The 25,236-nt window shown below is 28.8% G+C and overlaps 2 protein-coding genes across 4 annotated transcripts in view; one reads left to right on the forward strand and one right to left on the reverse strand.

The window, feature by feature from the left end:
- The first annotated feature begins 593 nt into the window (after positions 1–593).
- Positions 594–25,236, forward strand: part of LOC111687909 (origin recognition complex subunit 2) — a 29,557-nt gene continuing 4,914 nt past the window's right edge. For all 3 annotated transcript variants that reach the window (XM_046948287.1, XM_046948288.1, XM_046948289.1), the window contains exon 1: positions 594–793. The gene's annotated coding sequence lies outside the window, so the exon portion shown is untranslated. The remainder of the gene's footprint in view (positions 794–25,236) is intronic.
- On the reverse strand, positions 1,632–24,847 carry LOC111687913 (aminopeptidase N-like). Its single transcript, XM_023450396.2, has 6 exons — positions 24,692–24,847; positions 4,624–5,131; positions 4,403–4,558; positions 2,883–4,314; positions 2,297–2,820; positions 1,632–2,228 (listed from the first exon to the last, which is right to left on the reverse strand). The coding sequence occupies exons 2-6, from the start codon at positions 5,109–5,111 to the stop codon at positions 1,964–1,966; spliced, it is 2,865 nt and encodes a 954-aa protein (XP_023306164.2). The 5' UTR covers positions 5,112–5,131; positions 24,692–24,847; the 3' UTR covers positions 1,632–1,963.

Genomic DNA, 25,236 nt, shown 5'->3' on the forward strand with positions numbered 1-25,236 from the left:
AATAGTAAATGTAATTTGAGTTTTTAATTTTCAAAAATTTTAATTAAATTATTTTATTTTTTCTGATAATGACCTATAAATATTGTATTATACATTGAAAAGAAAATATTATAATTAATTATTATTAATTATTATGCATAAATAAGTTTACCAGCAGATTACCAAAATTACTAAGGAAAAACGGTATTAAGTGTTAAATTTATTTATCGTTTTCTAAAAGTAACGATAAATAATAAAAAAACCGAATAAAAAACAGTGAATATTAAAAAAGGTATAAATAAAAATGGAAAATTATTAAGTACACCTTATACATAAGGAAATAATAAAAACAAAATATGAATGAAATATACTTATTAAAAGTCACACATAAAACTTTAATTATAAAAATAATAAAAATGAAATATATATATATACATATTCAAAGAAAAAAAGTAAATTATTAAAAGCAAAATCTTTTTATTTGTTTAATTCGGCGGTAAAAGTGAAAAAAGCGGCCGTCAGTCGCTTGTCGTACGAATTATAGTCGATTTGATGATTGCCACATAAATATGGCAACTTTCTGAACAATCTTCAAAAAACAAAAAATGTAAACAAACGGCGACTGTGTTTCAAAAACAATAGAGAAAAAAAATTAAATTAAAAAAGTGTTCCAAAGACTAATTACAAAATAAAATGTAATCCTTACTATAATATATAAAGCAGTAAATTGAAAATGATTAAAATGGTGATATCATCTCTGTTGACGAAACATTCTAATAACTGTCCAAGCTAGTGATACGTGTAGAATTAACAGGTAGGTATATGGATACTTAAATCTATATTGGAAAAAGGTTTATTTCTTTACTACAAATGAAAAGGAAAGATTCAGATTATAATATTGCTTTTTAACTAAAAGAATTTTGTTTTGTTTCGCTAAAAGATGACTTGTTTATCTAATAGTTGACAACTGTAGTTACTTGATCATTTTCTACTTAAGAAACGTGTAAGAAATTGCTTTTATTAACTTTAATAATTAGCGAAACGATTATAATTAGTACTTAGAACATGCGTTCTTTGCTAATATATAGATAAATCTACATTTATATGTATGAAGTGTATTATTCGCTATAGGTAGGTCATGAAACTTCTTGTCTATTACTTAATTTAGTGCCCTACACCAGTTATTCCCTACTTAAAGCGTTCTTTATGAAATTTACATAATCTAGTGGACTTCAAAAATGACCTAATATTTAACAATAACAAAACTATAAGTGAACTAGAACTAAACTAGACCTGAACTAGAACTGAACTATAACTGAACTAAAACTGAACTAGAACTGAACTAGAACAGAACTAGAACTGAACTAGAACTGAACTAGAACTGAACTAGAACTGAACTAGAACTGAACTAGAACTGAACTAGAACTGAACTAGAACTGAACTAGAACTGAACTAGAACTGAACTAGAACTAAACTAGAACTGAGCTGGAACTGAACTAGATCTAAACTAGAACTGAACTAGAACAGAATTGGACCTAAACCAGAACTAACATTGAACTGAAATAGAATTAAATTACAATTAAATCTGATCCGAACTAGGGTTGTCAATAAAAGCCTTTATAATCGCTTTTAATAAAAATAAAACTTCAAAATTTTTACTAAAACTTATACATATAAATATACATTTATTGTTAAAAACAATTACAGTATTTTGCAAATAAAAAAATATAATAATGACAATGACAAAAATACATCACTTGTAATATGGGCTGATCATATACATACATAAAAAATCGCTATAAAATCATAAAAAATTATTTAAGTAATTCTTAGAATTATTAGAATTATAATAACTGGGCTGATGTTATTGATATTATTTTATTAATAAACTAATAAAACCCCAAAAATAGGGACAATATGACATCACACAACTCACAAGCAACATCACACACACATGTTATTTACTTTATATTATTATGATGCCTTAAGCCTCTTCATCGGTTTTAAGGAAATCCATAAAAGTTAAACGTGATTGTAGACGTGATTTAGTATCGCGTACATTATGTTCTATCCATTGAAGATTAAAATTAATAGTTTCGAATGCGCTTTGTACACTCTTTTCGGATTTCTTAAAGAGTTCCTTTTTGGAATCGATCAGCGAGGAAAGTTTGTTAAGATCTTCTGAGCTAATGATTTGACTGGCTAAAGGTGACAATAAATGACCCAAATCATTGGAATAGGGACCGTAACTGCAGTTAAAGAATAGAAAATTTGTAAATGTTTTTGTTTTTAGAAAGCATTTAAATGTTAAACTTACTAATCATTTAGTTTATCAATATTTTCCATAAAATATTGTTTAGCCAGAGGGAAACCAACTTCATTACGTGCCACAGAACTAAAGGCATAAGAAGCATCTTGTTTGCGTATATGACCTGTCTTATCATAGGTCATATCTACATAGTTAGCCAGAGTTTTGGTATCACGAGAACAGGCTAGAGAGAAGATAATGGTACGTTTTTCCGTAGCCACATTTGATTCTTTATAACGTTGCCATAAGAATTGCCAATCATCATGGTTGCCATGACGTATAGCTGTACAGTATACAGTAGGTCTTAGATCTACTGGTATATTATTTTCGGTATTGGGATTGCGTGAGGTCTTCCATTGTTGGAAATATTTGATGGAGTTTTGTACACAATCTTCCATTTCCAAACGACAAGCCCAACCGGCTATCAGAGACTTATGCAAGACCTTGGTAAATGAAGAAGAGTCCTCAAAGGTAGTGGCATTTACTCCACCCAAGTAGTAGTAGACCGGTTTAATAATATAACGCATATAACGCTGTTAATATGAGATTATTAAAATTTGTTTGGGAATCTTTAAAACTACAAACATTTCCTTACCTTGAACAATTCATAATTGGCCTTAAATGGCTTTAACAATCTATTCACACTACTGAGACCCTCCAAAGCAGCTCTCCAGGGTAAATATTCACGTTCTTGTTTCAAATATTCCAACAGATCGAAAGTGATATCGTAATCATGATAACCACTCCAGGCCAACCAAATCACATCATCAATCAATTGAGCACGATTCATAATATGAATATTAGTAAAATCTTTGCTATTCAATGTCTCATTTAACAAACCCCAATTCTCAATATCGTACATAACACGATAAACACCCGACAACTGAATATTGAAAAGTACCCACTCATCCTTCTTGGCCAAATTGTCCAAACGTAAATTCTTACTTTTACCCTCGGCATTGCATTCCAACCAATTTTGTGGTGTGGTAGTTTTAAAGTTCTTAGCCGAGGCCGTAGTATAACTAAGTGGTACCCACCAGCATTGTTCCTTATCCGAAATTTGTTGTTCCGTAAGAGTTTTGTTTTCCAAAAATCTATGTTGAGTAATTTCCACCGCTCCACTGTTGTAATCACGTGTTACTTTAACCAAAGGATAACCGGTTTGTAAAGTCCAAGAATCCATTATGGTCTTCATGTCGTATTCATTTTGTATACGCTCATAACTATGAGCTTTTTCCGTAAAAGCAGACCATAAGTCATCTTGTTCAGCATTTGAATATTTATGTTTCTTAAGATAATCGCTAACACCCTCAAAGAAAGCCTGCTCCTCCAAGATAGAATGCAACATTCTCAAAACTGCCGAACCTTTTTTATAAGAAATCGAATCAAATCTTTCACCTATCTGACTGGTATTCAGAATAGGTTGCGATATAGGATGACTGGATAGCTGTGCATCTCTACGGAAAATAGCCAAAGTATTCTCTAATGATTCCTCATTATAAGATTCCCATTCAGGACTTAAATGTTGAACCCCCAAACTGGCTACATAGGTGGCAAAACCTTCATTTAACCACAAATCAGTCCACCATTTCATGGTTACCAAATTGCCAAACCATTGATGTGCCAATTCATGTGCTATGACCTGAGCAATGCGCAACTTATTTGAGTTGGAAGAAACATTGGGTGCAAAGAGTAGAGCCGTCTCACGATATGTTACTAAACCCCAATTTTCCATAGCGCCTGCACTAAAATCGGGTATGGCAATTTCATCTACCTTCTTGAGTGGAAATGGTATGCCGAATATATCTTCGTAGTATTTCAAAACTTTCGGTCCAACTTCACTGGCATAATTACATTGATCAATAGCTTCAGGTCTAGCCCATGTACGGAACATTATATTATTGTTTGATTCCGCATTCGGTTCGGACTGTTTGTAGGCAAAATCGTTGACTGTATAAGCTACCAAATAGGTGGACATGGGTACTGATTCTTCAAATACACTCCAGACGAAATCGTTGAGACCAGTTCTAAAAAAAAAGAGAACAATAATTGTGAGAAATTTTCCATAGAGAAAAATTGTGAGAAATATTGTATAAAGAAAATCTGATTACTTACAATGGTGCCTGCTTTTCCAGCGGCATATTACTTAAAGCCGTTAAAGATTTATGATGACCCAGCCATATAACAAACTTAGCTTTATATTCCGGTTCATCCAAACAAGGGAAAGCGGCACGAGCATGGGCAGGTTCAAATTGCGTAACCGAAAGCCATCTATAAGGATAATTTTATTAAAGAAACCATTAATTCTCACAAACCTAGTTCTTATTCTCACAAACCTAGTTTCATTGGTCTCCTTTACGACATAAGAACTGCGATAGTAACCATGTAATTTCTCATTTAAAACGCCATTAAAATACAATTTCAATTTATAATTTTGACCCTTGCGCAATGTCTGACACAATTGTATTATAAAATAATCCTGTTCCGGGACCTGAGTCACCGACAATAAACAATCCATTTTCTGATCATCATCATAACTCTTTAGCTTTATACGCGTCTCATCTACAGTTAAATTCTGTGAATGCAATGTTATATTGGTGGTGTCCTGTAGAACCTTGAAACGTATCGAAACTTGTCCATCAAAAGTTAAATTGGCTGGATTCTCTAAATGTGTTATAACTTTTAATTTATAACGATCCGGTTGTATGGAAGTGGGTAGACGATAATAATTATAGCTGTTGTCTATAATGGCGGCTTCAGAGCGGCTGGAAAACCAGCTTAAGCCCAAGATAAAAAGGGCCAAGTAGGCGACTGAATGTCTCATGGTGGTTAGTGTAGAAAAAACTAAAATATTGTGAGAAAAAATTTAATTATTTTAAGAAATTGATTTGATTATTTAAACAAAATATAAAACTATAGTAAAATAAATAACAAAATAATGAGAAAATATAGTTAAATATAAGCAGAGGTTGACTAGAAATCATGCTACTGCTGGAGAAGCTTTACACAGATTTTGTATTTGATAAATAAGCAAATGAAAAATTTCTCTTAAATTTTCCCAAAAAATCTAATTTTTAAAAAGATAATTTTTGATTTTGCTGCAATAAATACAATTTCTTTAAAGTGATGCTATATATGAACATAATTAATAATACCGATCAATATCTGGTAGCGTGCAAGGAAACAAATTATAAAATTAAAATGAAATTGATGAAATGTCATTAACATAAATAATAAAAAGAACTGTTAGGTTTTACACTCAAAGAATTATTATGATAAAATTTTCCCTTTTGTACGAAAACATTTTATAAAGAAAAACTGTCAAGAAAAACTCTCAAATTGAAGAACATTTTCTATAAAGCAAATTTCTTAAATTGAGAGAAAACTTTTATAGAGAAAGTCTCTCAGGTTTTTATAAATAAAATCTATTAGATTGAGCAAAATTTTCTATAAAAATAATTTCAAGAAATGTTCTGTTTTCTATAAAAAAAAAATCTCTTAGATTAAGAGAAAAAATTCTATAAAGAAAATCCCTCTAATTGTAAAAAATTTTCTGTAACAAAAATCTCTCATACTGTGAGAAATTTTCTATAAAGAAAATCCCTCAAAATGTTAGAAATTTTCTATAAAGAAAATCCCTCAAAATGTTAGAAATTTTCTATAACAAAAATCTCTCAAACTGTGAGAAATTTTCTATAAGGAAAATCTTGTAAATCGTGAGAAACATTCTATGAGGAAAATCTCTTAAATTATGAGAAAATTTTCTATAAATAAAATCTTTCAAATTGTAAGAAATTTTCTGTATAGAAAATCTTTGAGATTAAGAGAAATATTCTTTAAAGAAAATCTCTCAGATTAAGAGAAATTTTCTATAAAAAATCTCTTACATTAAGAGAAATTTCCTAAAACATCTCAAATTGAGAGATATTTTGTATGCAAAAAATCTACTAAATAATGAGAAAACTTTTATAAAGAAGTTCTCTTAAATTCTATTAAATTATGAGAAAAATGTTTATAAAGAATGTCTTTCAAATTTTGAGAAAGAAAATCTCTCTAATTGTAAGAAAATTCCAATAAATAAATTCTCCAAGTTTTGAGACATTTTGTAAGAAATTTTTTATAAAAAAGAAAATCTCTTAAATTGAGAAAATTTTCTACAAAAACTTTCTCTCAATCAGTCTGAGAAAAAATTTCCACAGTCAAACTCTCTCATAACGAACTCGGTTATAATGAATTATCGTTAATTACTAACAAGTTTTTAAGTGGACTGATGTTAACCGTTTTCAATAGGATTCGTCTACGGTATCATAGAAGATCATGTGGCAAATTTCATTGAATTATCTCAAAAAATTATACTTGAAGTTCGATTACAGGTTTACGAGCCCTATTCGGGGGTTCAGTTATACGGGGGCTAAGTGAAATAATGGACCAATCTTAACCAAATTTCATTGAATTATCTTAAAAATTGCGGCCTGTAGTGTGATTCAAGTAGGGTTCTATAAATCGACTATTTGTCGAAAAAAGTCGCAAAGTCGAAGTCGACTATTTTGTTCCAAAAAAGTCGATAACTCGACTATCGTCTATGAAAAAAGTCGAAAAGTCGACTTTGTGAATAAAGGTCGAAAATGTCGAAAAAAGTCAAAAATAATCGAAAATTTAAAAAAAGTAGAAAAAGTCAAACCCTGTAAATAGTCGGAAAAACCCGAAAAAAGTAAAAAATAGACGAAAAAAGTTGAAGACTCGAAAATAGTAGAAAAAAGTAAAAAATACTTGAAAATTTTATAAAAGTGAAAAAAGTCTAAAACTCTGAAAAAGTCGGAAAAACTCGAAAAATGTAAAAAATAGACGAAAAAAAGTCGAAAAAAATAAAAAAAAACTCGAAAATTTTAAAAAAGTGGAAAAAAGTCAAAAACTCGAAAAACGTTAAAAATAGATGAAAATAGTCAAAAAGTCGACTATTTATAAAATACTAAAAGTCGACTTTAAACTAAATGAAAAAAGTCGAAAAATCGACTTTGCATAAAATGCAAAAAGTCGAAAAGTCATGGACATGGACGGACAGACCGACGGACGCATATAGAAAATGATTCTGAGCCGATTGATATAATTTAAGGTGAATGTAGGACCAATATTATTGTGCGTTACAAACATCAGGGGGGATTACTATGTAACTCAATTCGAATGAAAAACATTTCGAATTTGTATGTTAAATACATTGTGTTTTGAAAACTTTTTCTTTCGAATCGAAATACGGATCGAAACCCCCCAGCACAAACCCAATATACCCCACTAAAGTGGTATAGAGTATAAAAATTTCTTATAACGAACACGGTTATTACGAATCCTCTTATTTCATAAAATTTTTCTTTTTTTTATAATGAACTTCAAAATTATGTGTTGAAATCATAAGAATATATTTGGAACTACAAAAACTTCGCCTGTCTTATTAGGAACTTCGCTTATAACGAACAACTTGGACTGCTTTCGCGGAGTTCGTTATAAAGAAGTTTGACTGTATATTTCTTATATCTATTGAATAGTTCATATATCATCCCAGACGATATTTATATATTTTCCAAGAAAAAACTTTTCAGATTAATTTTAAAATATGTTTCTAATGTTTCACAAAGTACTTTTTAAGGGGATTTACAATTAAAACCGAAAGTAAGAAATGTATCTGATATTAAAGATTTGTTTCATAATTCTCTCAATTATTTTCTTATAAAAATTTCATTGAAAAGCCAATTAAACAATATAAAACTTGTTTTAAAAAACACCAATTAATAAGAAATTATTTATTTATTTTTAACAACAAAATATAATTTAATTCAATACTGCGTTCACACTACGTCATGAATAATTGATTGTTTGTTAAATAGGTTTAGCAAAGGGGCAAAAAAAACTTTAGGCAAATAAATGGTGTTGATATTGAATGTTAAATAGAAATTTAAAGTGAAACTTTTTTCGGGGAGTATTATAAACTTAAATGAAGTATTAAGTTTGTTTACATAAAATAATATTGACACCTTTTTATAAAATGTTATTTAAAGGAAAAAAATTATGAATATTAATATAATAATGTAGTTTTAAAAGCCGCATTGTTTTTATTTTTACATTTTTTTATCTGTTCGAAGATTAGCAACTTTTTTTAGAAATTAGTTTTAATTTTATTTATTGATTGACTGAATGACATAAGTACGAAATTACCTACTTTTAATGATATTTATTTGTAAGGTTTTTAAATTTGAAAAAAATATATATATATTAATCTTAATGACTTTATATAAATTATTATTCAGGGCTTTATTATTATTATGTTATGTACTTTTGACAAATTGCCGTCGCACGCTTTCGAAATTTTAATTAGAATTTGTTATTGATATCTGACCATCACATTGAAATTATTGAACATTCGTATTGCATTTATTTAGCCCACTTTCTAAGCAATTTAGATTAGAATCTTTCAATCATTAAAAAGTTTCGAATGGTTATGATACTAATTCATTAAAATCCAGATTCTCAGATTGTCTGAATGGAATATTATTCTTGTGAGAAATTCCAAGATATTTTCCATAACGTAAATCTCGAAAATTGTAAGAAATTTTATATAAATTAAATCTCTAAAATTGTAAAACACTTTCTATAAAGATAATCTTTCCGATTTTAAGAAATTGCTAAAAAAGTTCTTAAAATGTAGGAAATTTTCTATAAAGAAAATCTATTAAAATGTAAGAAATTTTCTATAAAGAAAATCTCTTAAAATGTAAGAAATTTTCTATAAAGAAAATCTCTTAAAATGTGAGAAATTTTCTATAAAGAAAATCTCTCAAAATGTAAGAAATTTTCTATAACAAACATCTCTCAAAATGTAAGAAATTTTCTATAACAAAAATCTCTCAAAATGTGAGAAATTTTCTATAACAAAAATCTCTCAAAATGTGAGAAATTTTCTATAACAAAAATCTCTCAAAATGTGAGAAATTTTCTATAACGAAAATCTCTCAAAATTTGAGAAATTTTCTATAGCGAAAATCTCTCAAAATGCGAGAAGTTTTCTATAAAGAAAATCTCTCAAAATGTGAGATGTATTCTTTAAAGAAAAACTCTCAAAATGTGAGATGTATTCTTTAAAGAAAAACTCTCAAAATGTGAGAGATTATCTTTAATGAAAATCTCTCAAATTGTGAGAGATTTTCTATAACGAAAAACACTTAGAATGTGAGAGATTTTCTACAACGAAAAACTCTCAAAATGTGATGAATAGTTTGCAGAAAAAAATCTCTCAAATTGTGAGAAGTTTTATGGAAAGAAACCCTTTCAAATAAGAAGAAAATTTCCATAAAAAATCTCCTAAAATGTGACAAACTTTCTAAATAGAAAATCTCCTAAAATCTAATAAATTAAAATTTCTGAAATTAAAAGAAATTTTGTAAAAAGAAAATATCTCGAATTAAAATAAATTTTCTATCAAATTTGGAGAATTTTTTTAGAAAAAGAAATTTTCTCTAATTAATGGAAATATTCCAGATAGAAAATCTCTTAAATTAGGAAAATTTTCTATAAAGAAAAACTCTCAAATTATAAAGAAAATATCTAGAAAAGAACCATTTTGAATTGGAAGAAATCTTCATAGTTTCTATAAAGAAAATCTTTCAAATTATAAAAAATCTCGAATTGGAAAAAATCTTAAAAATTTCTATAAAGAAAATCTTTTAAATTATAAAGAAAATATCTAGAATGGAAACATGACGTATTAAAAGAAATCTTCCAAATTGGAGGAAATATTGTAGAAAAAATCTCTGTTTCTCTGCAATCTCTCAAATTATTATAATTTTCTAAAGAAAATCACAAAAATTGAGAGAAATTTTCTCACATATTAGAAGAAATTTTTAATAAAGAAAATCTTCTAAATTAGAGGAAATTTTTTAGAAAAACAATCTCTCTAATTGTGAAAAATTTCTATATAAAGAATATCATAAAAATTAGGAGAATTTTTCCAAATTGAAGAAAATTTTCTGTAAAGAAAATCACACAAATAGGGAATAATTTTCTATAAAGAAAATCGTACAAATTGTGAGAATTTTTGTATGAAGAAAATTTTTAAAATTTTGCACAGTTTTCTGCCAACTTGGTAAGGTCTCAAATTAATGGAAATATTCCAGAAAGAAAATCTCTTGAATTAGGAAAATTTTCTATTAAGAAAATCTCTCAAATTACATAGAAAATATCTAGAAAGGAACCATCTTGAATTATAAGAAATCTTCCAAATTGGAGGAAATTTTGTAGAAAAAAATCTCTCTTACAATTTCTCAAATTGTAAAAAATGTCTATATAAAAAAATCACAAAAATTGAGAGAAATTTTCTCACATATAAGAAATTTCCGATAAAGAAAATCTTTTAAAATGGAGAAAATTTTGTAGAAAAAAATCTTTCTCACAATCTCTCAAATTCTGTAAAATTTCTATATAAAAAAATCACAAAAATTCAGAGAAGTTTTCTCACAAATTAGAAGAAATTTACTATAAATTGAAGAAAATTTTCTCTAAAGAAAATCCTATAAAGGATTTTTTTTAAATTAAAGAAAATTTTTCCTATAAAGAAAATCGCACAAATTGAGAGAATTTTTGTATCAAGAAAATTTTTAAAATTAAGACAAAATTTTCTATAAAAAAACTTATAGAAATCCTATCGTATTATTGATTTACTTCCAGCAAAAACTCGTTAATGGGTTGTACTTCCATCACCACTTACTTTTCAATGACTAATACTTACCATTCTGAAAGCTATTATTTGACGCGCAATAAAATAGCTAAAATTTCAATAGAAATTATAACTAACAAACCGAAAACCCTGATTCATATTCGCACTGGCGTGTTTTTATTATTAAAAACAAAACATCTTACTTAACAACTTCTTTGTAAGCGAAATGTACTTTTTTAACTCCCTATTTATAAGCGAGTGTAGAAGTACTTGCCTCCAAAGACATCACCGAGTTAAATTAATGAAGTAGTGAAAAGAAGTTTTATTGGCATTTGAACTCATTACTTTTCATTGAAATGTTTACAATGTAAGTTTTTCCTGGGTATAGTTTAAGTTGTCTATGATCACATTTTGCTTTGTCTATTGATCAAACATTGACCCTAAAAATTTTGTAATAAGAATCCTTTTTATACAATAAACTTGTTAAATAAATCCGGTTTATTAATAATATTCAATATACAGTGTCATCGGAAAGTTAAGTTAAGTTAAGTTAACTTTATTGAGGCTTTTTTTTCATTAACAATTTTGTTTTACAAACATTAAATATATGCAAACTTAAAACTATTTCGTATTATTTCAATTTCTGTAGGATTAATTAGGTTATGCGACTTGCTTATCATTTAGAAAACTTAATTATAATTTTAATAATTATTCAATAGTTATTTAAAGAAACAATGCTTGCTCCCGGCATTTAGCTATACTAGTAGAGTATATATCTACTTTTAGTGAACTTAATACTAAAAATCTTATAAACTAAAACTTAAAACTAATTAAACTAAAAACAAAAGAATTAAATTAAACAAAATTAAAATAATAAAAAATTATCCCCTATGTATTCCAGGAGTGATATGTGAGTAAAAGTTAAGACCAGAAACTCCATTGTTCTGTTCATGTAAAATTCCAATTGAGGAAAGATAATTAGTGTTTGACCAACTAAATTCCTGTTCGCTTAACAACAAATCTTGCATTATACTGCCTTCAAAATAGGACAGTCTTTTAACAAAACGTGTTGTTAAATCAAGAGCGTAAGAAGAAATCGGAATTATGTCGGCATTATCTATATATATAAAATTCTAACGTTACTGACTGACTGACTGACTGACTGATTGACTGATTCATCATCGCACAGCCTAAACGGTTAAAGCTAAAGAGCTGAAATTTGGACAGGGGGTTGGTCTCCCACCAAATAGATCCACTAAGACGGGATTTTTGGAAATTCGAATGTTTAGGGGGTAAAAAAGGGTAAAAACGGGTAAAATCGGTAACCTCATATCTCCTAAACTAGAAAAGATACAAAAATAATTTAAAGCTTATCATCGTTCATTTAAAAAATAAGCGGACAGGTGTCTGGTACTTTTTTCAATTTCGGCCCCTTTAGGGAATAAGCGGGTAAAAACTGTATTTTGGTACTTTTTTTTGCACCCCATGTATCTTTTAAACCAGTGAACATTCAAACAATATTTTTGACTCCTTCATAACTTGACGAAAAAATAAAAATATAAATTTAGTACTTTTTGGTTATTCGGATGTTTAAGGGGTGAAAATTGTACCTATTTTTGGTACTTTTTTCATAAAACATTGATTTTGGTTTATTAACTTATACATATAAATACGTAATAACGGGCTCCCACTACGATGTTGTAACATTTTGGAATAGAATTTATATTTCTTTAATGGGTGGAAAAAAGTACCAAAAGGGGTAAAAACTGGAAATTTGATTTTATTCAAACACAATGATCCAATTTAGATACAATTTTTAGATTTAGAAACACTAAATATGCTAATCAGGTGTTATTTGGAAACCTGGTACCAAGTGATATTTTTTGGTACTTTTTCATTCTCCATCTGGTAGTTTTTGAGTTTTCTTTGATATTGAAATCGAAACATGAAATTAATAATAAAGGGACTTTTCGGTACTTTTTCGTTCTACACAGGTATTTTCTTGAGTTTTCTTTAAAATTAAACCTAGAAGCATGAAATTAAGCATGTAGAGCCCGAAGTAAGTGAGAATCTATAAAAGGGGACTTTTTGGTACTTTTTCGTACTTCGACTGGTACTTTTTGAATTTTCTATAATATTGAACCTAGAAACATGAAATTAAGCATGTAGAGCACGTAGTAAATGAGAATCTAAAAAAGCGGACTTTTTGGTACTTTTTCGTTCTACAAAAGGTACTTTTTGAGTTTTCTATAAAATTTAACCTAAAAAAAAGAAATTAAGCATGTAGAGCCCGAAGTAAATGAGAATCTATAAGAGGGGACCTTTTTGGTACTTTTTCGTTCTTCAAAAGGTACTTTTTGAATTTCCTATAATATTGAACCTAGAAACATGAAATTAAGTATGTGGAGCCCGGAGTAAATGAGAATCTATAAAAGGAGACTTTTTGGTACTTTTTCGTTCTTCAAAGGTACTTTTTGAATTTCCTATAATATTGAAACTAGAAACATGAAATTATGTATGTAGAGGATGGATTAAGTGAGAACCTATAAAAGGGGACTTTTGGTACTTTTTCGTTCTTCAAAAGGTACTTTTTGGATTTTTGTATAATATTGAACCTAGAAACATGAAATTAAGCATGTAGAGCCCGGAGTAAATGAGAATCTATAAAAGGAGACTTTTTGGTACTGTTTCGTTCTACAAAAGGTACTTTTTGAGTTTTCTATAAAATTTAACCTAGAAACATGAAACTAAGCATGTAGAGCCCGGAGTAAATGAGAATCTGTAAAAGGGGACTTTTCGTTCATCAAAAAGTACTTTTTGAATTTTTTATAATATTGAACCTAGAAACATGAAATTAAGTGTGTAGAGCCTAGATTAAGTGAGAACATATAAAAGGGGACTTTTTGAAACCTTCTCTTTCTTCAAAAGGTACTTTTTGGATTTTTGTATAATATTGAACCTAGAAACGTGAAATTAACCATGTAGAGCACGGATTAAGTGAGAACCTATAAAAGGGGACTTTTTGGTACTTTTCCGTTCTTTAAAAGGTACATTTTGAATTTTCTATAATATTGAACCTAGAAACATGAAATTAAGCGTTTGGAGCCTGGATTAAGTGAGAACCTATAAAAGGGCACTTTTTGGTACTTTTTCGTTCTTCAAAAGGTACTTTTTGTGTTTTTTATAATATTTATCCTAGAAACATGAAATTAAGCATGCAGAGCACGTAGTAAATGAGAATCTATAAAAGCGGACTTTTTGTACTTTTTCGTTCTACAAAAGGTACTTTTTGAGTTTTCTATAAAATTTAACCTAGAAAAATGAAATTAAGCATGTAGAGCCCGGAGTAAATGAGAATATATAAAAGGGGACTTTTTGGTACTTTTTCGTTCTTCAAAAGGTACTTTTTGAATTTCCTATAATATTGAACCTAGAAACATGAAATTAAGTATGTAGAGCCTGGATTAAGTGAGAACATATAAAAGGGGACTTTTTGAAACCTTTTCGTTCTTCAAAAGGTACTTTTTGGATTTTTGTATAATATTGAACCTAGAAACGTGAAATTATGCATGTAGAGCCCGGATTAAGTGAGGACCTATAAAATGGGACTTTTTGGTACTTTTCCGTTCTTTAAAAGGTACATTTTGAATTTTCTATAATATTGAACCTAGAAACATGAAATTAAGCGTTTAGAGCCTGGATTAAGTGAGAACCTATAAAAGGGCACTTTTTGGTACTTTTTCGTTCTTCAAAAGGTACTTTTTGTTTTTTTTATAATATTGATCCTAGAAACATGAAATTAAGCATGTGGAGCCCGGAGTTAATTAGAATCTTTAAAAGCAATCAGGGACTTGAGTGAATGAAAATTTAAACTGGAATATTTTCTGGTACTTTTTGAATTTTCTATAATATTGAACTTAGGAACATGAAATTAAATAAAATAGGTCCTTTGGTACTTTTTCGTACTTCACTGGTACTGGTACTTTTAGAGCTTTCTAAAATATTGAATATATAAACATAAAATTAAACACGCAGTATCCCAATTGAACGAAAATTGAAAAAGCATACTCTGGTACTTTTTTGTTCTTTTACTAATACTTTTCGAATTTTCTATAATATTGAACCTAAAAACATTAAATTGGACATGTAGCTTCCTGATTGTTTAAAAATCTTTATGCGATTTTTTTGGTTTCTGGTTGAAAATTAAACATCCGTCATCCTGATTTAATGAAAATATATAAAAAGGCACTGTCTGGTACCTTTTCGTTCTTCAACTGTTTTTTCTAATTTTCTGTAATATTGAGACTAGAATCATAAAATCAAACTTAAAGAGTTCTCTAAAAGGGGAATTTTTGATATTGCAGATATATATACATTTACAATAATGATATTTATTTAATTCCATTACGATGAGGGTAGCGAAGCACACTGGGTATAGCTAGTCATAAATAAATTTATTCGAGAATCTTTTATTATAGGCTTTATAATTCTTTTCTATGCATTTTCGTAATATGTGACGTTCGAAAATTTCCATTTTCCTCATCATAGTTTTCGAAATGGTAAACCATATAGGAAATGCATAAAGAAGAATTGGTCTTATGCTTACCTTGTATAAAAGTAATTTAGTTTTAACTGGCAAAGATTTACTATTAAATAATTTCGAAAAAGCGCCTTTGACACGATTAGCCTTTTCCAAATTGCAAGCAACATGATTATTAAATTTCGAGAGTTTATTAAAATTCACCCCGAGGTATTTTACGCTGTCTTTAAAAATGATTTCTGAACCGTTTAATGATAATTCTAAGTTTTTGCTCTCTGGGACTACTGTATATTTACACTTTCCAGAAGCATTTCTCAAGCAAATTGCATTACTTTTTGCCGTATTTATTTTTATTCCCCAGTGGGAATAAAATTCGTCAACATATTCAAGGTGCGATTTTACATGTTGGAGTGCAATTTGAGGTGATTCATCATGTGCATAAATTAAAGAGTCGTCGGCATAAAGTATACCCTTAGAAGCACCAAAGTCATGGGGAAAATCATATATGAATATACTATACAAGTGAGGTGCCAAGACAGAGCCCTGAGGGACACCACAAGAAATATCACCCTGAGAAGATGTAATGTTATCAACCTGCACACAGAATTTTCTATCATCAAAAAAGCTCCGAAGAAGTTTAACAATAGTGGCATCAAAACCTATTTTTGTCATTTTGTATAATATTCCGTCATGATAAGCCTTATCGAACGCTTTTTCAATGTCCAGTGATACTGCGACAGTGCATTGACCTTTCCTCAAATTTTGCACTACATCAGTGTGGAATTTCAAAAGAGCATGTACCGTTGAATTTCCTCTCTTAAATCCAAACTGACCTTGAGGTATATACTCCTCACTTAAACCTATATCCATTTTGTCCCTAATAACCCTCTCAAAAAGCTTTCCAAGATTAGAAAGGAGTGAAATTGGCCTAAAACTGTTAATGTCATTATTACCCTTCTGTTTATGGATCGGAATTATCTTTGCAATTTTCCAAGTACTAGGAAAATAACAATTATTCAAGCAATTATTATAAATGATTGTGAGGTATTCAAAAGCTTTTCTAGGAAATTTTCTAATTAAATAATTTGATATATTATCCAAACCGCCAGATTTCTTATTATTTATCAATTTGGAAATATACAAAATATGTTCCAAACTCGTTAATTTTATATTGCCATGATTATTTAATGCTGTTGTGTCATTATCAAACGTTGAAATATTAGATACTTGAGAAATTTTGTCATTAATAGTTTCATTTACTTCCGAAAGATTCCTGTTTGGTGGAGAACTTTTATAAACTGAAATAAAATGTTCCTTCAATACGTCCAATTTCTGATTTACTTCTGCAATTTCTATACCATTAACTGAAATTGTTTTAACACAAGAATTTTTCCTATTTCCTATTATCTGAAAAATTTGCTTATAAGCCCAGGGCCCAGGCTTTATCTCTTTTAACTTCTCATTAAATATATGTGACTGTTCTATTTCTATCTGTTCCTTTATAATAATTTTGATTAAGTCGATTTGCTTTGAAATAAGTAAATATTCTGGAGTTCGTCTGTTTAACGTTCTATTGAATATTCTTTTTAAATCTTTCTGCCAGTTGTATTTAATTTTCAACAATTTCTTTACTTTATCAGATAAAATATATTTTCTATTATAATTTTCAGTCCTTTTTGAGTGAATTTCAGATATAAAGCTAACAGAAGTATTAAATTCATTTATATAATAATCAATTTCTTCATTTGATAAGTTCCTGTTATCTGGTGGGAAATGGATCAATATGGCATTACTCAGATCAATTTTAAATGTATTCCAATTTGTGTCTTTAAAAGAAACAAAATGGTTTGGAGGGGTAAAAATAAAATTAAAATCTAATAATGAAATTTGAAGTCTTAATGGAACATGGTCCGAAAAAGTTGGTAGGGTTGAGGTTTTATAATTTTGGAGAGAACTGTCACACATATTGGTGCTAACAATAAAATGATCCAAATGAGAGGATCCTCCAGGATAAGTAGGATATAAGTCACTAATTCTAACAACTGAAATCGATTCGTTTTGAAGCCAAGATAGTAGTACTTCACCATTAAAGTTATTGTTAATATCTCCCCATGAAATATGTTTTGCATTCAAGTCCCCACCTATTATCAACCCATCATAAGAGTTTGAGATATTTAAAATAGAGGAAAGCCCTTCACAAATTATTTGGCGGTTACAGTTGGACTGAAAATAAATTGACCCACAGAGAATTTTACTAATTCTTCCATTCATATACACATTTAATTCGGCAAATAAATTTGGAAACCTCAAATTTGGAATATTCACCTTTGAAGCAGATATAGATTTTCTAACAGCAATACCGACACCTATTAAACTGTCGTCTTTCAAAACCATATAATTATCAAAATATATGTTTGTATCCGGAGACACATGTATTTCCTGTAAAAAAGCTATTTCAATGTTAAATTGATTCAATATTGTGTTCAGTTCAATTCTCCTTCCTATATGTATAAGAGAACCTACATTAAATGTTACTAAATTCAGAGAATTACGGACCATAGACATTTTGAATATCTTTAATTAAACTCAAGCATTCTTTCCTGGCTTGATCTCTTGACATTGACTTATAATTTTCCATAAAATTATTAATTCTATCCTCTAAGGTTAAAGGGTCTGGGGCACATAAAATTTTAGCCAACTCCATAAATTCCCGAATTATGGTCGGTTTTTCCGGTCTGTCCTGTGATGGTATATCGTTCGAATTTTTAAATAAACTTGAAAAAGGTTTATCCGAAGTAATAGCATTCGATGTATTTAATGCCCTTGCAACATTTTCAGTTGCCGATCGTTTCCTATCGTTTGCTTCCTGATTCGATTTCTTTCTCAAAGATACATATTTCCTATATGATGGACAACCCCTATAATTCGAAGAGTGACCATTCTCATTGCAGTTCACACAGAATGGTGATTCATTACTTTCAGAGTTGAAAGTGCATTCGCCGGGACCATGCTTATCATTACACTTCACACAAGAGTATGGACGACTACAATTTTGAGAATAATGGCCCCATCGTTGGCACCTCCAACATTGTGGAATTTTTGTACTAGCTTTTGGTCTTTCCCATGACACTACCTGATTAAGGATATATTTCAAACCAAGCAACTCATTTACCTTACGATTAGGTTTTAGTATTACTAAAAACAAACCTGTGTCAATGCCCTGTTTCCTAGAATATTCGGTAGAAAATTTTGTAACTGAATCCACAGTGTCCGGAATAATTCTATCAATTTCCGATTTTATATCATTAATTTCCGATTTATAATAAAGACCTCTACAAATTACACTTTGTCGTTTATGTTCTTTAGGTGTATATGTGTAAGAAGGAATATCCTTTTCCTTTAACAACTGCATCATTTCCGTATATGCAGATGAATCTTTAAAATATAATTTGGTTTTATATTTAGATTGATTTTTTATTTTAAATTCCACGTTCTTTGAAATGAGTTGGTCAATAAGCGATTTAACATTTACATTTTCCAGAAATATAGGTGGACAGAAGGAGTTTTTGGTCCTAACTTGAGTTTGTATGTCATTATCAATCTTGGAGTCATAAGGTTTCCGTGTGGTACTACTAACTGGCCTTTCGGCCTCAATATTTAAATCTCCTAACAATGAGTACATATTTGTACGATTAATATTATCATCTGTCATATTAAAACTCTTAAATTTACATTTTGACAAATCAATTTTTACGTCACCTTGAATTTTTCTTTTTTTGTTTTGGACAGTTTGAAATTCTTCTTCTAATGAAGAAACTGAAAACGTCTCATGATCCATACATGTTTCATTCTGGAAGACCGTGGTTGGAATTTGAATGTTTTCCAAAATCTTAATGTTGTTGGAATTTTGGGACTCTTGAGGATTTTCATTAAATTCAGTTAAAGGAGGTTGACATGAGAAAACAGCATCAAAAAACTCTTTACCAAGTTGGGAATTCTTGTTTACATTGTTATTATTTGTTCCATCCTTAGAAGTCAGGGTAATATGTGCTTCCGATTGGCAGCCGGAAGGCTTTTCATTTGTCTGGTCATTGAGAAATGCACATGCCTCACCATTAGCATTACATAAAGGTTTTTCCAAATTGTTAGGAGGTCTACCTCCAGTTTGGGAAAGTAATGGATCTTTTTCCATTTTATTTCCGAAGCCACAAACACAAAAAATTTCCAATTATTTGTTTTGGGCAAAAAATTCAAATATGATTTTTCTTTTTTTTGAAAGAAAATGGTTTTTTTTTTTTTTTTTTTTTTGTAAATTGTTTAAAATATTTATCAGAGCTTTCTTAAAAAACGACCGATACGTTTCACAGTTGACAAGAAACTCTGTCATCGGAAAGTTTGTTATCAAATTTGAATGATATTTGTAGAAATAATGGCTGCACGATTGTTTGACCTTACAATATTGGCAGCAAGATCTGACATCTTTACACTTCAACGTGTAAGATCTTGCACTCAGATGATAAAAAGTCGAATGTTGTTTTAGAAGTTTAAATTTCTGCCAATTTTTCAAAATTTTTAACGAATGTAAGTTTAAATCTAATCAGTTTTTATAATATCTTTAAGTTTTCACACTTTTGTTTGCCACTGTATTTACATTTACATACTGGTAGTCAGTTTTTATATCTGTCTTTGACTTTGCTGATGTTCAATGAAATTTACAATCAAGATGTCTTATAAGGAGTTAGAAATATAAACAAGTTTAACTAAATAGTCTCTAGGGTGTTTCAATTTTAGAGATTATGTCTTGAAATCGTTTTTTTTTTTGTATTTTTTTTATTTTTGCAGACATGATATGAACACCAAATAGAGAAGAAACTATGGTGTTTGTAAACCCAGAAACATGTTTAGGTTTTAAACTAAATGTTTGTACGAAATTGTCAACCTAATACTTTGAACTAAAATATAAATGAAGCTGTTGTCTTTGGAATGAATCGAGGTTTGACTAAGTTACTGAGTTTCAAACTAATATTTATTTGTCATTTTGTTATTTTGAAAACTTTTCTTCCCCTTAAGCATTAGTTTGACATTTTGCATTTAGATTCAAAGCTTCATTGCTAAAATCACAACCTATAAAAACGTATCTACGATATCGAAAATTGAATTTCGTTTACGTCTAGGAAACTTGTGTTGAGAAACTTTTTCTTAATTCTCTTTTGAAATGTCCTTAAAAACTTAGAAAATTATGTTTTAAAAACTTCGTAGTAATTGCATTGATTTGTTGTTGTACGAATGGGAAGAATAAGACCTGGTTCACACTGGAAAACTTTTGTTAAGAAACTTTTGATTTTGTGTGTGAGAGAAAGAGATGGTTGATATTTCATTCTCTTTCTCTCACAGACAAAAATCAAAAGTTTCCCCAAAAAAGTTTCCTAGTGTGAACCAGGTCTAACAAAACAAGATTTCAAGTACGAGAAACTCCGTACCGCGAGAGAGATGAGTGATATTATTTCTCTTTCTCTCCTACGCAAAATCAAAAGTTTCCCAAAGTCTCTATCAAAGGGCACTTCACACGATCACACTTTACATACGTAAAGTCTAATGAAAAAGTAAAATTAAATTTCATCCGTATAACAAAAAAGAGAATATTTTTTGTATTTACACGATTGGTTTAAAACAATAAAAAAGTAAGATGGAAACACCTGTTTCACTTTTTCTATATGTGTTTACATAAAAATACATCCCTGATCTAATTTGACCTACTTGTTTTTTGAAACATTTCAAAAAATGAAGAGAGTCATACGATTCTCTCTCAATGTGTGATGTTTTCATTACATATTGCGTTTAGACGAACCCATCCGTACTCTTCTACACAAAATTTTTGACAGATCATATAACTTGTGTGATCGTGTAAAGCCGGCTTAAAGGCCCAAACACATACAATACTTTGCGTCTAACTGCGACTGACAGCTACACAACGTAAAAAAAGAGATGCCCAATCTTTGATAAATATATTTAATTTAAAAATGGTGGTTTCCACACTCACAAATCTCAAATAAAAAGTATAATAAGAATATTTTTGATAGTTTTGTTTTCATTTTCTTGTTCTCCTTTGTTTCGTACGCCAAAGTTGAATTTTTTTTCAACTTTTGTACTTCATGCACAAGTTTGACGTTTTGATTGTGACCGCTCTTATTAAAATACACACAGTAAACACGAGCTGCCAGTTGCAGTTCGACGCAAAGTACTGTATGTGTTTGGGCCTTAGCATTTAATCACTTTGCGGAATTGTATTTCTATTCCATTCCTGCATAAATCAGAATTTAATTATAAAATGTCAAATAAATTTTCTTCGGGTTTTTCCATATTTAATATACACTTCCATTTACTATATGCTGATTACATTGCGATCAAGATATTGACTAACTGTTAGTTATTGAAAATATTTAAAGAAAACTGAAATACTTTATTAATACTATGACTTTCGATAACGAAAGTCTAGTAATAAACAACTTTAAAGTTTTCGTAAAACATTGGGTTAGGTTGATAGGAAGATGTATACTACATCAAATCCAAAGAAATACACCTGACCACAATCGGGCCTGTTGTGCGTTCGTTTTCATGAAAAAGAAGAGAGAGACAAAAATGCCCACTGAATGAATTATTTTTCAGTGTTCAGAAACTCAGTTTCTTGGATGTAATTCCTAAGAAACTTCAAATCAGTGTTAGTCAGGAATGTTATTTCCGGAATAACATCACTTCCAAAATATTTGGATCTTACTTCGACAAATGCCTGACAGTGTCATATAAACATTAACTCTGCTATTTGTTTATTGTAAAGTGTTTTAATTAGGTTTTATATGGTTTGTTAAACGCCTTTTAAATGTCACACAGTGGACTTGTTGGTGAAATATTTGGAGCAAACACTTTTGTTAAGAAAGTAGTATATGGACTAGTATGGAGACTAATCTATAAATTAGTCTGTTGACTTGTATATGAACTAATCTTTTGACAACTCTTTCAATTAGTCTATTAAATATCATATTGACTGTAATATGAATATTTTATTGATTAATTTATTAACTTGTATATTGTCTACCCTATTGGCCAGTCTGTTGACCAGTCTCTTGACTAGTCTATTTACTATTCTATTAACTAGTTTTTGGAATAGTCTATAGCCTGGTTATGAGCTAATCAGTGGTCTATTAACTAGTCTATCGACTTGTCTGTTTAGTAATCTATGAATTAGTCCGTTGACTTTCATAACTAGTCTATTTACTAGTCTAATATGACTAGTTTATTCACTAGTTTATTAATAAGCTATTGCTATTCTATTGACTACTCTATTAACTAGTATGTGGACTAGTCTATAGACTAGTTAGGAGCTAATTTATAAACTAACAATAAGTTGTTTATTGATTAGACTGTTGACTAATCTATGACTATTTGTCATAGTCTATTAACTTGTTTATTGACTAGTATATTAACTAGTCTAAGTATTGACTAGTAAATTAAATAGACTATTGACTAGTCTGTTTGCTGGTATATGAACTAGTCTATTCACTAGCCTATTGACTACTTTATTAACTAGTCTATAGACTAGTACCTGGTAGAATTAGATAGGTAACTGTGATAAAGCAGCTAATTATTTTTTTAATTTTTATATAAAATAGGCTTTCTGTCAAAAGTTGTTAATGCTTACATGTTATGACTGTTAATTGTTGACATTTAATATGACATTTTTGACAGTAAGCTAATGCTAGTACAATACATGTTGTATTTGTATTGTTGTAGTGATGCAGTCACCTGTGTAATTATGCCATGTACTTGGCTTTGGAGCAGACTAGTCCATTGACTATCGATTTGTCTTTGAACTAGCGCAATGACTTGTCTAAAGATTAGTCTATGGACAACACAAAGATCTAGACTGACGACTTTGTTTATGGTCTTCTTTAGATTCTATTGAGATTATCGATTGATATTGAATTCCGTAATTTGATTACTAATCTTTAAGCCGATCTTTATTTTTTACTTTTTTCAAAAAATATTTAAAAAAAAATTTTGTAAATAAATTGAAATCAATTTTGGGTCAACATTTAAATTTAACAATTGTATTTAGATCATTAATTTGTATGCGAACCTTGCAATTTATCTGTAATTTTAAGGTTTTAAAGCAATTAAATTGAAAGCTTTTTAAATTTAGCAAAGATTTCAAAATCAGATTTCCAAACTCTAAATTAAATTTATATAGGAAATTTCAAGAAACAAATAACAATTAATTTTATAAAATAGTTATCCTTGTAGAAGCTTAAAAAAAACATTTCCTGACTTTTTATAAAACTTTTTTTTTTATAACAGCCTACAGATTTCTATTTTCTATATGAAAATTTCAATGAAACAAAACCGTTATAATCCACTTTTGAAAAATGTCAATTATTAACAAAAAACTAAACACTACTAAACAAAAAAAATTAAATCAATTTAAATAAAATCATTAAAAAAACATAATGAAGGTTGAGGTTATATTACTTTTTAGTTGATTTTATTTAAAACATTTTTTAAACGTTCTATTATCAACTAATTATTATGCAAAACTGTTACTATAATTCACTCATATAATATTATTTTTTTTAACATATTAAACAGATATTGTTATTATATTTTTTGTAATTTATTTCTTACAAAAATTATTAAAAATAAAAAAAATTTTTTACACGTATGACGAAAAAAAAAAATAAAACACAAAATACGTTGCGTGAATAATGATTACAATTTAGTATTAAGAATTAAAAAATCCAATTAAATTGAATTAATTTTTTTTATTAAGAAAAACTCATAAACAATTTATATTTACTGCAAGTTGTCAAACAACGCTTCATTGATTCCTTTATAAAGTTTATTTAACTTGAACTAATATAAAATTTGTTAATTTTTTTTCTTTATAATTTTGTAATTGTGGTTTTAATTGCATAGTATTGAAAAGTGAAACGTTAAACGCAAACCAAAATTGTTATGGTAATAAACATTATTATTTGTTTATAATTTAAGTTTTGAAAGGTTTGTTTAATTTTTTATATTAATAGGTAGTTTATTTTTTTTTATAAAAATCACTTGTTTTATTTATTAAACAATTTTAAAGTTTTTTTTTTTAATTTTATTTAACCATCACCTTTTTGCCACTTTATTTCTTAATTAACGTTTGTAAATTTGTCTGTTGCCGTTTCGAGTTGGTCAACAGCTTTGAAGAACCACAACCAACGATTGCCTGTGGTAAACTGTTATTGGTTTTAACGTCCACTGTTAACTTATAGTGCAAACCGACTAAACCACCACAAGTTTATTTTCGTTACTTTTTTTAATAAAAAACAAAAAATTCGAAACGAATCGACAAGCAATGAAAAATTCTACCTTTCGTTTATAGTTGCCAGACCTTACTTATTTACTTACTTACTTACTTACTTACTTACTTACTTACTTACTTACTTACTTACTTACTTACTTACTTACTTACTTACTTACTTACTTACTTACTTACTTACTTACTTACTTACTTACTTACTTACTTACTTACTTACTTACTTACTTACTTACTTACTTACTTACTTACTTACTTACTTACTTACTTACTTACTTACTTACTTACTTACTTACTTACTTACTTACTTACTTACTTACTTACTTACTTTCTTACTTACGTACTTACTTACTTACTTA

The sequence above is a fragment of the Lucilia cuprina genome, chromosome 4, assembly GCF_022045245.1.
Source record: "Lucilia cuprina isolate Lc7/37 chromosome 4, ASM2204524v1, whole genome shotgun sequence".
Lineage (NCBI taxonomy): Eukaryota > Metazoa > Arthropoda > Insecta > Diptera > Calliphoridae > Lucilia > Lucilia cuprina.

Excerpts from the sequence above, each read along its gene's own strand:
- LOC111687913 (XM_023450396.2), bottom strand. The coding sequence starts at position 5,111 with ATGAGACATTCAGTCGCCTACTTGGCCCTTTTTATCTTGGGCTTAAGC. Across the intron at positions 2,821-2,882 it reads CCAATTATGAATTGTTCAAG|CGTTATATGCGTTATATTAT; the intron begins GTAAGGAAATGT and ends TCATATTAACAG. Across the intron at positions 2,229-2,296 it reads ATTGATAAACTAAATGATTA|TTACGGTCCCTATTCCAATG; the intron begins GTAAGTTTAACA and ends CTTTAACTGCAG.